Genomic DNA, 16411 nt, shown 5'->3' with positions numbered 1-16411 from the left:
TAATAAACATCCATAACCCTGGAAAAGACATTTCTACATTTATCATACAAATATCTTCCCTTGGTGGGACCGCGACCCCCTTGTGTAGTGACCATGTCACTTACCACTACACCAGACGGACGTAAATACAAAAATATGCAAGTACTTGGATTTTTCGTATTACACTGAGTTTGTTTAAAAAAACCTTTGGTGTGAATTTGAAAAAAAGTTTATATAATTTGTAAATGGTGCTAAAAACATTGAAAAAAAACAACGATATATCGTTCATAAAGATCGATATTTTTCATTTCGATGTTTCAATTTTAAAAACATCGGTATCTTAACATCGATGTTATTACGAGCGATGTTGTATCCTTAATTGGGATAACCTTATGTCAGACTTGTAGATAATAAATCGATTGCATTTTTTCGTTGAAATTTAGGTAGTAGATTAGATAATTTTCGAATCCCTGTAATGTAGCAGCTACATTTTTCGCCCGATTTAATTTTGATTAAGATGTGATGTACCTACATGAATGTAATACGTGTCAAAAATTGTCAAAATAGAACTTTTTAGGCAACGACCTAATTCATGTTTGTCTTATATATTCTTTTAAGTCTCACTTTTCTCATTAATCATGTATAATTGGTTGTATTAATGTTTAATCTATGATAATAAATAAGTCTATGTGCATTATTACACTTATTACAATTTATTGCGCTTTATCTTGTTTTAGAATAGCATTCGGCTTCTTGCATTTTTTGTTAAATTTTACATGACATAGCAACTTACGATGTAATTTGGGTTTTCGCTGAAAGACTCGATTCTACATCACCTTGAGGTAGAATAAGCGTAGCAAAATTTTTTCATTTACACTACAGTGACAAAAATGGGAGGTGGCAAATTGGAAATTCGAAAAAGCTCGTCAAAACTATAAATTGACCCATCCTCAAAACTTCCGCAAATTTTTCGAAAAAATAAATAAAAAGAAAATAAATAAGATGAGATTTCTTTTAAAGAATTGAAACAGGCTTACAGAAAAATAGTGGGAATGCTCAGGAAACTCTATGGAAAAGCCCGAGACACAACTTCAAGCAATTTCATTTCATTTTCCAACACATGTGCATTTTCGCAGATTTTAGTATCTGTGAAAATGTAAATAAGCATTAATACACTAAATAAGTCACTACTATATATGAGTCGTCTATTAACAAAGGTGGCAATCTGTGCATTTGGACAAAAAAATGTTATTGATATGTCAATACAGATTGATTTGAATATAATCGTCTCCTTCAAAGAATACGGTTCAAAACCTGCATTAAATAAAGGTTAATACTTAACCTGTTATTTATCTAAGATGTCGTTCAGAAGAGTTTTGTGACTGCCAATGGAATACAAAGTCAATAATTCGTTTTTCTGATTTACCAATAATTGTCCAAAAGTCACATTGCCGGCTTTGATAATAGTCGACTCATATAAGCTTAAACTTGATTTTAAAAATCAATATTAAATCATTACCCCCAAACTATTAAAAAATCTTTATTAGAATGCCTACTATGTAGTATGTAGAGACCACAAGATAGGTAATACTATGGTAATCACCGAAGTATGAAATAGGTCTATGATGGTAATACCAATACCAATACCCTTTATCCACAAAAACGCTATTTGACGTATTCCGTACGTCACTGTCAAAATGTTAAAAGTTTCAATATGATTTCAATTTTCAACAATTTAAAAATCAAAATTAGTCTGTGAACGTATAAATTCAGTGCAGTCGTTCCTGATTAGAATTGAAATTTGATTTTTACTGAAATTTATAAAATAATCTAGTTAACTTAGTTATATCTCAAACAAAACTAGAATTTATTTTGATTTTTTAATCATATTAACTATTTTTGGAATTGCAGTATATTCTGATTCGTGTCCCGTCAAATTTTTTTGGGATTTCTGAAATCAAAGTGATAAAGTGGGTAGTTTTTGTATGCTTTTAAAGTAAATATTTAAAAAATATTGTATTACGAAAGGGTCATGTCGCAGTTTATTAAATAAGAGGCAAATAAAACACCGGTGGTCAAACTGCTCACATCGAATTCTAAGGTATCAAATATTCCAACGTGTTCCCTTTAAATATATTTTACTCACTTAAAAAAAAAAAAAAGAAACGGAATTAAAATAAAGTCAAACAGAAAAAATTGTACCCAAATGATAATAAAGAATGTGTTAGAATGTATGATTTGAAAATTTCTAAAAACCTAACAGGAACAACATGGAGTCCTTCAAAAGGAAAAATCGCCCTGCTCACCCCAGAGCTTCAGCAAATCCATTGTCAGCCTTAACTTTCACGTGAGTATGATAACCCACAGTTAAATATAATATATTCATGTCCAATTAAAATTTAAGAAATACTGTATTGAGACTGTACAGATAAATCTCTCCCACTAAGGCTTTTTTTAACAGTTGGACCTTGCCAGTATTTTGGAGCAGTTTGAAAAAGGAATTGGAAGAGCAAGATTTGTATGAGCCCTTAGATGAACATTCCTCAGGTAAGAAGCATTCTATTTTTTATGCATGCATATATTGATCCCTATTAATATTCTATATTGTTATGATCCCTTTCATAAAAAGTTTCATAGCTATAAATCATGATACTACTAGCAGAGTTCCCATTTACCAAAATTTTAATAAGAAATACTGAATAAACATTGAAATACATCATTTTAATTAAAAAATAAAGTTCTGTCAATAGTATGGAAGTGAGTGTTTCATTTATCAATGAACAATAAAGTTATTTTCACTATGTTTTGCTGACTTTATTCCTGAGTTTATTGTTGAACCTGCAGTATTTGACACTCTTTAGGCTTTAATAATCTCAATGCCGGTTTATTGAGTATTTACCACATCTGGTAATTTCCGGTTTGATGTTTTTGTACTTGAGGTCCTCAGATTGTGCCTTGCATAACTTTTAGATGTCTTGTTCTGAACATTTTCAAGAATTTCTACGTTATTAAGACTTACAGTAAATTACACATGAATTCTGTAAGTCCATATAGGTTTTAGAGCCATTGTTCAATCTTATAAAGAAAGAGCTATTGGGCTTTGCAAAAGGAGCTATCTGAGTGCAGATCATATTGAGGGCTAAAAAGCTATATGGCTTAAGCAACATTCTTGCAACTTTACAGGAGAGCCACTTTAAGTTTAAAATTTCGAAAAAATATAATAATAAAAATCAATAGAGTAAACTTAAATGAAGTTTAACTAAAAATATCAAACTGTTGAGGCCAATACCAAATAAAACGCGCCTTTAATTACAAAAATAAATGTCGTGAATTATAAATGAAATGTCGGTTAAACCAAATATCCTTTTTCCCCTCGACATGGAAAGATTGTCTTGCCATTTCGTATCTCACAGTATTTATTATTTTATAACAAACAAGCATGTTTAATGAAAAAAATACACATACTCATAGAATCGATTTCATTCGAATAATGGCTATTCACAAAACCCTTCAAACCGAGACGTATGATTGTTCCGCGGCAATAGTAGATAGAACGGTTCCAAAAACTAAACTGTAGCAGTTCTATAGTTCTCGCAAATACGCAAATTGACAAAATGTGTAGGCAATAATGATGCTAATCCTAAACCTTGTATGACTGTACAGTGACGCTGTCGTGTCACGAAAATAATACTGGTAGTAGTAGTAGTAGTACTATTATTCGGTCTATTTCTGTTCTGAAGCAGTTACGCGTTTCAATTTGAATGGTGGAACAGTTCCCGTGAAACAATCTTCAATATTTGCATCACAGTTTTCGACGCTCGCTCAGGTAACCACTAAAAGACAAATAGGCCGTGAGCAAGCGATCTAGTACAAAATGAAAACAAAACACATTGTAAAGAACACTAATAAGATTTCGATTTTAAGTTTATTTATTGCAAGTAAAGACGCTTAAATATAATTTACGCTTAAATTATAATTTGCGTAATTACAGGTGGTGGGACCTCTTGTGAGTTCGCACGAATAGGTACCAACCACCACCACCCTACCTATTTCTGCCGTGAAGCAGTAATGCGTTTCGGGCAGCTGTTGTAACTATATTGAAACCTTTAGAACTCATATCTCAAAGTGGGTGGCGGCATTTACGTTGTAGATGTCTATGGGCTCTGGTAACCACTTAACACCACTGTGAGCTCGTCCATCTATCTATGTATAAATAAAAAAAATAACTGCATTCCTGATATCAGGTCCACTCGGTGATAAATTCGCTCGCCTATGGGAGGAGGAGGTTGCCAAGGCTGGTAACAAACGGAAACCAAGCTTACTCCGCGTCATACTTAAGGCATACGCTGCTAGGTGCATGCTCTACGGATTCATATTGTTGATCATGGAATGCGTGATAAAGTAAGTATTCGCACACAAAAAAAAAAAACGTTTTATTAAACCTGTTATAATAATTACTCTTCCTATCCTTGCGATTTCTAATCTGACAGCTTCGTTTTAGACTTAGCCAACGAAACTCATAAAAAATTATTGAATATTTCAAAGTAAACGTTATATATTTCGTGTTCAACGATTCCACCCGAAAATTTTCTCCGGAAAAAATCCCCCGAAACCCCCAATTATTTATTTTCACCAAACCTAACAACCTAACCTAACAAACCAACCGAACCTAACTAACAAACATAATTTATCTTAACTAAATCCTAGTTCCGTTCTAAAGCTATAGTAAGTCTAATAATCAGTGTGACTAACATAACGATATTAGAAGGCGATCGCGATATACACACGGCAGTATTGAAAATTTAAATTTCACTTTTTTTTCTCACTTATGCTGATAGCCTTGAGAGGCTATTTCAGCTTCACCCTAACACGTAGGTAAGCTCATGGGGCTCAAACCGGAAGTGTTGCTAACACTGGCCATAGCAAGAGCAGTGCTTCGCAGAATCTACCACCGGATCGAAAACGCGACCCACTGAGAAGATCCGGCGAGAAACTCAGTGGGCTAATTTCACTAATACTACATAAACATACTTAGAAATAGATAAGCTAATTAATTTAAAGGTTATTTTTAATGCTAAACGTTAACCCCGATAAACGAAACCGATATTGACATTTGCAAGATTATCATCCAAATAACTTTATTTAAATACGATTTCAATAATTTATAATTAAAATCGTATAATTTACAGTAACAGGTAATCCTTCTATAACACGGCATTATAGAACGCGGTTCCACTCTAATGCGAAAAGAAAAATTCCCCGAAACTCTTAGAGCAAGGGGCTACTACAACACGATAACGAGATTTTTGTTGAACACATTATAATAATTAATATATAAGAATAGCCGAAATGTTACTGCTTATTTTTAATGTATAATATATAGAACATATAGTCATAGTTCAGATGATTTATCCAGAAAAAAAAACTTGTTTTATACTGGCTTCTAGCCTTTTAATACGGTTTCGTACAAAAAGGGACTTTGTGGAACGTATCTACCATATTATAGGAAGGTTACCTCTGTTGAATTGAACACATCGTGAACTAAAAATTGAAAATTAAATGTCAGTGAGAAGATTGACGCTTCGATAGAAAACTTAAAAATAGCTTTCGTACTTCATAATATCCTCAATTTACTTCTATGTAGAAAATATAACATAAAAAATCAATTTCAATGCAGTTTTCTGTTATGTACTGAGATATAGCTCTTTATCTTGTCTGAGATATAGCTCTTTATGTTGTCCACATTAGTGTTTCTTGCATGGAAATCGGTTATCAAAAACTTATGTCAAATGGCAAATGCGTAGGTATAGATGTAGTGAGAAATTATTTTCCTTCGGGAAAACTCAGATTTTTATCGAAATACGATGACACCCGAACTGTCAATGAAGGATCATATTAAATGAGTGACATTTTCATATCCATTAATATGGAACTTTATTGTTTAGTCACAAATGTCAAAATGAATTATGTCATTGTACTGAAGCTATTTGAGAGAGCACGATAAATACGAACTTTTGCGAAACATAACGAAGGAAAATCTTTTCTTACTATATCTGTTTATAAATTTTTATTGGTGTCGGAAACACGCTCAACATTGCGGCATATTTTTCTTGTCTCCTTCAGTCGTGCTTATCATGTCGACGGTCGTGACCACCCCGTCCGTGAATTTCGTCTTCACGATTTTCCTTTACAAAGAAAGAATTTTATTCGAGTGCAATAAATTATAACTAGTGGTCGCTCAGTGGTCGAAATACGGCCATAATTAATTGAAATTATAAGTTTGAACATTATTATGGTTCTATTGTCAAAGACTTCTCTAATCACAAATTTCGCCAAGGCTACACTATAGAGATATAATACTAAAGACAAACAATATTAATCTATTCTCAATTTGACCACAGACTTTAACAAAAATAAAAGAGCAGATATGCGTGTTGTGTCAAATACATGGATAGGAGCTGAGCCGACGACGAGGTGCCACGATTGTGGACACGACCTAGACACGGGAAGTATACGTTCGCTGTCTGCCCCGGGAATCGCTGTCTGTTGGGAGGTGCAGCGCCGTGTCCTTGTCGCAAAGATAGGACCGGACTTGTCGCTGCTCGTCGTGGCGTCGATGCTTGGCAGCGACGAGTCTTGGAAGGCTAAGCTCGACTTTTGCGAGTGCACCATCTCGCAGAAGGAGGCGGCGGGGCGAGTGAGGCAAAGCTCTCCTCACTACGCAGAAATCCGCCGCCGCCGAGCAGGGGGTCGGTACCGGTGTCCCGTCCGTAACCCGGCCCCCTAAGAGCTTCGGGCTCCACCCGCTTTGTGCGGGAAGGAGCCTAGGCGTGGGGCGGCGTGGTAGGCCGCGTTCCCCCGACCGCTCCGGGGGAAGGTGTAGCGCGGCGTAATTAATGCGGGCTCTTGGCCCGTCGACCGAGGGAACCGGCGGTCGTGTCGCTGGTGGTCGCCGGTCCGGCGTCTGGGGGACGGCGGGATAGATGTAATATGTTCTGCGTAAACCCTGTCCCGCCGTCTCATTAGCTCCGACTGGGCTCCGGCCCGGTCCGGGGTAGGGCGCCGGCTGTGAGCGCCAGGAGTTTTTAGTGAGGTTCAACTCCCACATACCCCACCCGCCGGGTGGGAATCAGGCGATTTTATCCTGGGAAAAAAAAAGTGTGTGTAATGTTTTTTTTATTCATTTAATGTATTTTTATAAGAAATTTAAAAAAAAAATTAACATTCTGCACTCCTTCTCTATATTCTCTATAAGGTAATTTCCAAATGGAAGGGAATTTTCCAATTTTTATAAGGGAATATTCCCTATATTTCATACTCCGTCCGCGCAATTTTCGTAAAAAGGGGTACAAGTTTTTGTTTCACGTATAGGAGAAACCCCATTCTGGGCCTAAGCGTTACACGAATGGGATATGTACCAAAATTCGTCTATTTTGCTTGATTAACCTATTGAAATCTTAGCTTCATTGACAATGGCCAAGTGTAGAAAATAAATTGAATTCTATTTTTTGTTTTAAACAATCTTTGTAAACATCTGCAACACTTATTTCAATATACGTAACTAGCTCCACAAACGTGCGGATTAGAATTAGAGCATCCCTAAAATAGGATCGATTTAGTGGAAATCGAGTGTTAAAAATAATTAATACTCCTTTGTTTTAGGATAAAGGACTGTTTTTATAGTATCAATGTAAATACAGTATGGCCATCGAATCGTGACACAACTACTTACAATGACGGCAATTCAAAATATCTACAACTGACAATATTAAATATAGCATGAAAGGGTAGTTTTGCATTTTTATATTAATGTGACTATACCATAGAAAAACACAAATGTATCAAATCATGTTATATTATCTTTAATGTTGCCAACTGAAGATATTTTGGATTGCCGCTAGTTAGTTGTGCCATGATTCGCCGGCTAGAATATAAACTGAATCTCATTGAATAACGTAACGTAAAGCACCAAAATCTACTAACAAAAATCATTAAAAGAAATAAATAACTGTGCCATTTAGGTATGACACGAAATCATGTCGGCAACTACGGCAATTCAAAATATTTTCAACTGGCAATCTTAAATATAACATGAAAAACCCGATTTGGTACTTTTGAGTTTTTCTATGGTGTAGTTACAATAATAATTTTACTGGTGGCAGGACCTCTTGTGAGTCCGCGCCGCCCGCCCGCCTATTTCTGCCGTGAAGCAGTAATGCGTTTCGGTTTGAAGGGTAGGGCAGCCGTTGTAACTATACTGAGACCTTAGAACTTATCTCAAGGTGGGTGGCGCATTTACGATGTAGATGTCTATGGGCTCCAGTAACCACTTAACACCAGGTGGGCTGTGAGATCGTCCACCCATCTAAGCATTAAAAAATAAAAAATCAGCTGAGATGTAGATGCCATTTGCTAATGGCATCTACATCTCAGCATTTGCCAATTGCGAATACGCAAACCCGCAAGTGTAGGACGACATTTGCAAATGATTATGCAAAGTTTTCGCTGCATTCGTGGTTTTCCAAGCTGTGTCGGTTTTTTAACAGACATCAAAGCGCGCGAACCGCGAACCTTCGCGTAGTCTCCCACACATTCGTTTGCCCAGTTGCGCCGACGATTGCGAAGGTAACGGACGTATCGCCATTTTCATAGTTCGTGACGTCTACTGTGTAGCGTATCTTCATCAAAAGAAATCCCATAAAAACAGCATGGCTGTTAATGATGTCTGGGAAAGAATTCAAAACTCTTTTTCTCTTCAATGTTCTATTGACGAATTAAAAAGGAGGAGAAATTCGTGAGACATTCGTAAACAAGTGTAGGAGGAAGCGCAAACGGGTTCGCAAATTGAGTATGCGAACCATTTGCACAGCTGCTAAGTTTGCGAATGAATGTTTGACGGCCCTTCACATGCGGGCAAATATTCGTACATTGTACGCATTGTTTGCATGTGAGTGGCCGGCATTACGTTGTTTTTAATTTTTGGCTTTCGTTCGTTTTCGTAAACAACCTAATGCGCGATTTCTCGTAACAAGTTCCATTTTTATTTTCAAAGCAACCTGCTGCTGCAACAGGTTTCGTAAAAAATTACTCATCTTTAGTAGGAAACAGCCTCAAAAATATCGTTTTTTATTAAAATATCTCGAACGATAAACATAACCTAAAATGTAAACATTGATTTTACCAATTTGGCCATTTGGCTGGGAGAGCTGAAAATTGGGCTCATGAAACCTTCTTAGGTATTGTAATTTATGCCCAAATTGTAGCACTGTAACGCCAGGCCCAAGTTTGTATGGATTTCGGGTTTATCCTTTACTGGGTTACGTTTATCGAATTTGAAATAATATGTTATTTGAATATTTTCAATTTTCTAGTGAAATAATAGATAATGCAATGTTTATAACGATTAAAGATTATTTGCCTCGTAAGGCGTGCCCTCTATGCATCCGAATTAACAACATAATATTGTGCTTTTGATAAAATATCTCCAGCAGACAAAACAATGTTAAGAGTTCACAAACTACTTATTCAGAAATATTTCAAGTTCGGACTTTCTTTATATTTATTTATAACAGTCCAACTGATACCAATGTTGGCTACCATTTTAAATGCCGCTATGACGAACTGTATCTTTCCCGCGGTGTGGAAAGAAGCGGACGTTATCGGTATACAAAGCCGGGCAAACCGAAAAATGAAACCGCTAGTTTCCGTCCGAAAGCCTCTCAAACCTATCAGCATAGGTAGGAAAAAAAAGGAGATGTTTGGAGCAGACCGCAGGCCCAAGGGTATATATTGTTAGGGAAGGGTAACCTAACCTAAGCACATACGAGACAAGAAATATGGAATATCTTTAACAAAGACTACGTTTTTTGATCACACGGGGTACCCGTGTTGAAGAGGTCAATTAGTCACTAAACCAAACAACGCGGCATAAATTTTCATGCTGTTTTTATAGTAATTTTGTGATGTTTCTTTTGAAGTAGATAGCTTGCGTTATGTGTTTTAAGAAAATGGGTGCCTCGATTAAAATGTCACTTTCAGCTGTTGCGAATAAATCCATCATTACATATTTGACTAGAGTTCATTGAACTGCACCATCATTGCTTGTAATTCTACACCCATTGAAATTAACTATTCTATCTATCTAGATCTAGTAAATCTACAATTAATTTCTGGGGTATTTTTGCGAGAAGGAAGTAAAGACGCCCCGTTGTTAATGAGCATGAATGGATAGTTGTTTTTTTTTTATTTGTATTACGTACCTACACAAAAAATTATCGCGCCGTCAATATTACAGACGTGTATTGTTGACTTTACAAATATAGAATCACGTCAAGGTCGAGTTCACGAATAGGATACGTTTTCAAACTCCCATCACCGTAGTCTGCCATACACATTTACGAATGTTATGCAATTCTCGGCGGAGAGTGTGATTTTTAACTACGTATTTCAACAGTGCTAAATTTAGAATGCGTATCTACATTTTTGTTTTACTTATTACTGCTCTCGTCGTTCTTATCGTGAACTGATAATACATTGCATATCACGGTAATAGAATCGAATCTAGTTTTTGCCGATTAATCATCTTGACTAATAAATCCATTAGAAATACTCAAAATTATCATACCGATATGTGTTAATAAATCGCGCGGTGCTTCAAACGTTTGCCTCACGTATCAAGAACCGAGTTTTTGACAATCGTCGTCAACAATTGAACTCGTCGTGGCCTAAGGGATAAGACATCTGGTGCATTTGTATCTAGCGAAGCATCGGTGTTCGAATCTCGCAGGCGGGTACCAATTTTTCTAATGAAATATTATACGTACTCAACAAACGTTCACGATTGACTTCCACGGTGAAGGAATAACATCGTGTAATAAAAATCAAACCCGCAAAATTATAATTTGCGTAATTACTGGTGGTAGGACCTCTTGTGAGTCTGCACGAGTAGGTACCACCACCCTGCCTATTTCCGCCGTGAAGCAGTAATGCCTTTCGGTTTGAAGGATGGGGTAGCCGTTGTAACTATATTGAGATCTTAGAACTCATATCTCAAGGTGGTTGGCGGGATATACGTTGTAGATGTCTATAGGCTCCGATTACCACTTAACACCAGATGGTCTGGGAGCTCGTCCATCCATCTATGCAATAAAAAAAAGGAAAAAAAACAACAGCGAGTTTATATTCGTCATCGGTTTCGTGATGACGTTTGACAAACCGAGCTAAGATAGGTAGCTGCTTTTAGATAAAAAGCGTTCTTCAGCGTTGTAATAACAAAGCATGCTGATTACTCAATACGCATGCGTCATTGTGCCTGATGCCCGCGCGATCTGCCCAGTCAACCGTCTAAATGACATTGTCACGACGAACTGAAGATTCGCTAGAGGTTCGCATATTCGCGTAGTCCCTAGCTTATGGTAATCAAGCAGCGGTTCATGTTTTCCAACACACTTACTTCGTAGCGTCCTTCTAAAACATACCTCGATTCGAATAGTGACAGTAAAACAATACAACATCTATACATATAATAAAATTGGAGTGTCTGTTTGTAATATTGGAATAACCGCTTTTTACTACATGCATATGAATATATATACGGTACATACACCAAAATAACATTTTTTACAATTTTTGTCTGTCTGTCTGTTTGTTCTGCCTAATCTCTGGAATGACTAGACCGGTTTTGACGAGACTCATTGATAGGTAGCTGATGATATAAGGAGTAACTTTGGCTACTTTTTTTAGCTAGCTTCACCCCGCAGCGCCACCAACGATACGACAATAGTCGCGGGTAGCATCGCGGGACTCGGCTATCAATAACAAAATTTAATGTTTCCGAAGCGAAGCGAGGACGGGTCGCTAGTCAAATATAAGCAGTAACTTGTTGCAATCTAAACTTAAAATCAATTAAGGTTTGATATTTTGTATTGCAGTTTGACAGGCTGTCTATACTCTTTGTCTACATATAAATCGTATTATTTGCTATGTGGAAACACCTGACAATACTATGTCGCAACGGTTGGTCTTTCCATGGTTTTATCTATCATCCTTTGTTATCTCGTAATACTGCCGACCTTGTACTGTCGTAAATAACCTTCGTATCGATATAGACTAAATCTGGGTTTACTGGTATACAAATTTAAGCATTATATCTTGAAACTGTTTGAGTAGTAGACAGTGGCTTGGACGTGCACACTGCTCACCATCGGGTGGGTCATAAGCTTGTTTGGCTACACGGCCATAAAAAAGATACTTTGGTACAGACATGTAATAATATTACGTAATAACGCAATCCAGTTTCTCATGGCATTTTCGGTGAGTTAAAATTCATATTCAATATTCTAATTAAAATGTTAAACTGATAGATAGACTGAACTGATAGATAAGGATGCTTAATATTAATTTTGTAATTATAATTTGCCACTTAAAAATGTATACCATAAAAAATATCTCTAAATACTTTTAACACGGAAAATTACTTTAAAATAGTAAATATCATGAGTGAATTTCAAAGGTTAATTAGGTCCTCTCAGCTTGTATCTGTAGAATTACAAGTAAGTGACGAGCAACTTTTCGTCATGTATCAATGACGCATACTTGTAAACGGGAAATACCTATTGATTCTAACAATAAACACTTCCATGAACTCCAATTAGGGAACGACAAGTCATTATAATGTTTAAGTTAAAACTAAATAACGCAAGAAACAATATTTGTTGCCACATAAATGCATAAACAAACAGCGCAAAAGTGACCTTACATCTAATATTCTTAACGTGATTAATCGAACGAACTGCACGCGCCATTTAAAATAAATTTGTCAACTAGCGACCCGCCCTTGCTTCGCTTCGGAAACATTATTTTTTTTTATTGATAGCTGAGTCACGCGATGTTGCTCGCGGTTATTGTCGTACTGCAGGTGACGCCGTCGGGTGAAGCTAGTCTAAAAGTCTAAATTACTCCTTATATCATCAGCTATCTATCAGTGAAAGTCTCTTCAAAATCAGTCCAGCTGTTCTAGAGATTAGCCGGAACAAGTAGACCGACAGACAAAAATTGTAAAAAAAATTATTTTGGTGTATGTATCATATATGGTATATGTAGTCATATGCATGTAGTAAAAAGCGGTTATTTCAATATTACAAACAGACACTCCAATTTTATTTATATGTATAGATTTTGAATGAATAATCGAGATTGTGTCTTCGACGTTAAACGCTGAAAAAATTAAAAGTAAAAATTCTTGTTCCCACTATATTGTACGAGTACCAATACAGAATTGTTAAGGTTTTAATAATTAAGTTGTTATTTTTTTATTTTCTGAACGTAAAGAAAGGCTATACATACACTGTCTCGAACTTGAGCCGACAGAGAATGCCACGTCATTAAGTTTTGAAGAAAAAACATTGTATTTGTTCCATACAGTATTTTTTTTCTTGAAAAAGTTGATTAAGAAAAAATGTAAATTTTTCCCATGAAAAAAAAATGTGTTTGGTAGTTAAACTACCATTTTTATCGACTTATTTGTCGTAGGATATTATTAATGCAATTTTTTATATACATCTTCATTTAAACCTTCATTCAGCTTCATCTTCACATTCTGTAAAAGTAATGTTCCTTTGTTATGAAACAATATCGTGCAGTAGTGAAATTGCCATTTTTATTGAGTTATTTTTCTTTGGAAATTATCGGTAATCAATTGTATTTCACATATAAATCTTATTTTATTATTGCATAGAGAGGTTAACGGCCTCTCGGCTATTAGTTATAGACAGAAACGCCAAAAAAGGCACTTATTTTCTCATTGTTATCGTAATAGATAAAAATGTGAGAATCACGTTTCAAAAATCGACGCCGTAACGTACTAGTAAAGTAAACGGAAGACAATATCCTTTATTAACCTAAGTCTAAAAACATGTCATTTTAATTTTTCAAGTATTAAACCAAATTTAATTTAAGATATTATTGTTGAATACTTTGCGAATTCGGTAAATGAAACATTGCGTGCAGAGCAAAACTTTAAAGTAAATACATTTATTTCCCAGGTAGCACAATCTGGTGCGGTTGTAGAAATATTGCGTGTATATTGCCAATTTTTGTACAATAAACAACAAAAAAAAAACAGTTTGTTTATTTGAAAAAAAAAAAAAAAACAATTTTCTTTTACAATATCAATAATCATTCAAAGGAAATAAATGTTGTTCTACTTTAATAACTTATTTAAACCTGTCACGTTTTTTTTTAAAACAATTTTTTTTTTTCGGATCTTGAAGTCACAGCTTTAAGTAACATACGAGTCAACTTCAAACCCAATAAAAATGATCAAATGAAAAAGCGCCTTAATCGTTATCAAAAGTACGATAGACATTTACGTCGCTGACATTAAACATGTTGTTTGTTCATGACCTAGTATATAACGGTCAGTTACATCTAGACGTCTATCTATCAAGTAACGGTCATTGCGAAATATTATGTATAAATAAAGATTCATCGATCGAGTTTAATAATCTTATGACTTTTATTTGAATCATCAGATCAGTGAACAAACAACCTAACGTTATATCAAACTAGCGGCCGGCTCCGGCTCCGCTCGGGTCTTTAACAAAAATTTCAACGATATTTGACGTTGTTTTATTTTTTTAAACTATAAAAGAACACTTATTGCGGCATAACTATAGTAGTTAGACATATGCTGTTGCGACACTTTTTGTAAATAATAATGTGTTCTACAAAGTCGTAGTACATTATTTTATTCTATCATGAATAATTTTCTCAGGGCACGCGATGTAAAGAATATTTTAGGTAATTTTTTTACACCTTGCGTTACATTATTAGAGTTTTAGTAAGGATCCCTAATTTTTTTCAAAAAAGATTATAGCCTATGTCGCTCGGGAATAGAGTAACTTCCAAACAGTGAAATAATTTTTCAAATCGGTTCAGTAGTTTCGGAGCCTATTCAATACAAACAAACAAATATTCCCTCTTTATAATATTACTAGCGACCCGCCCTCGCTTCGCTTCGGAAACATAAAACACACATGAAACAAAAAAATAAAATAAAAAAAAGCCTATGTTCATCAGGGACAATGTCGGCTTCTAATGGAAAAATAATTTTTCAAATCAGTCCAGTAGTTTCGGAGCCTATTCGAAACAAACAAACAAACAAATCTTTCCTCTTTATAATATTAGTATAGAAGTATAGATGAGATGTTTTCGTAAATAATTCCTCATGTTTCTTTTTTTCTCTTTCTATAGTAAGAGAAGCTAACGGCTCATGATCTGATGCTAAGAGGTTACCGCGGCCAAATGGCCCGATATAAAATTGAAGTCTTAACTGCATTAGTTCAACAGGTATTCTAAATTTGAATGGGAATGCATAAATGGGAAATCGTGCGCGATTACTTTGAGCCCGTGGCTACCCATGTTATAGATAAGAAATAATATACATACATGCTTTCAAGGCCATTAGTGTAGGCACTTGCGTGTCATAGGTGTCCGAGAACGTTGACTAACAGCTTCTTAACTATTTATTGACACTGTTAATAAGACTGATGGATAGTAATATGTTATTGCCTTACCTTAAAATGCAGATCTACCAGATACAAACCATAATCAGATTACCACCATTTTATAAATAACACTAAATTATATTTTGACAAGAGTTTATTGACACACCCTTAACTTGGATGACGTAAGCTCGTTAGGAATAAACGACAAAATAATATCGAGTGCGACTTTTATTTAGGCTACTTCAAAAGAGTTCTATCATGAATGGCTGAACACGCATTCCTATTAATCGTATGCTCAATTGGTGCCTCAACGATAATATGATCTGGAACAATACCGAGAAGCGATTAATGCCTTAGAGTACTTATGCGATATACAACTGCTATTCGTACTACGACGTGGGTTCTATGAAATGTTTGAGCTTTTTATGAAATTCTTCGTAATTGGTGGTAGGACCTCTTGAGTCCGCACGGCTAGGTACCACCGCTCTGCCTATTTCTACCTTGAAACAGTAATGCGTTTCGGTTTGAAGGGTGGGGCAGCCGTTGTAACTATACTGAGACCCTCGAACTTATATGTCAAGGTGGTGGTTTACGTTGCAGATGTCTATGGGCTCCAGTAACCACTTAACACCAGGTGGGCTGTAAGCTCGTCCACCCACCTAAGCAATAAAAAATAAAAATTGCGTCCTACGCGCAAACGTTCGAAGCAAGGTATTTCTTTGATATAATTTGATGATGAGACAGTACAAAGTAAATCAAGCCGGTGTCACAGTAGTTCAGATCATTCAAGTCAAGAACCACTCGAACATGGGATGATTTGTTTATATTATGTTACCGAACATTTCAATGTTACTAGAGGTAGCGCAGTAGTCGAAATTCGACTATAATTAATTGGAATTGTAAGTTTGTACACTATTATGATTGTA

At 35.6% G+C, this 16411-nt stretch overlaps 1 protein-coding gene across 3 annotated transcripts in view; it reads left to right on the top strand.

Moving 5' to 3' along the window:
• The first annotated feature begins 1653 nt into the window (after window positions 1-1653).
• LOC114247994 (putative multidrug resistance-associated protein lethal(2)03659) overlaps window positions 1654-16411 on the top strand; it is a 57293-nt gene continuing 42535 nt past the window's right edge. For 2 of the 3 annotated variants that reach the window (XM_089732977.1, XM_028181097.2), the window contains exons 1-4: window positions 1654-2080; window positions 2243-2326; window positions 2441-2526; window positions 4224-4380. In XM_089732977.1, the coding sequence (XP_089589103.1) occupies window positions 4369-4380 (12 nt within the window). In that variant the 5' untranslated portion in view covers window positions 1654-2080; window positions 2243-2326; window positions 2441-2526; window positions 4224-4368. The remainder of the gene's footprint in view (window positions 2081-2242; window positions 2327-2440; window positions 2527-4223; window positions 4381-16411) is intronic. The other variant, XM_089732976.1, reaches the window with a different exon arrangement.

Source organism: Bombyx mandarina, chromosome 15, assembly GCF_030267445.1.
Source record: "Bombyx mandarina strain Sakado chromosome 15, ASM3026744v2".
Classification (NCBI taxonomy): domain Eukaryota; kingdom Metazoa; phylum Arthropoda; class Insecta; order Lepidoptera; family Bombycidae; genus Bombyx; species Bombyx mandarina.
Note: the sequence above shows the minus strand (reverse complement) of the source record. Positions and strands in the feature narration are given on the sequence as shown.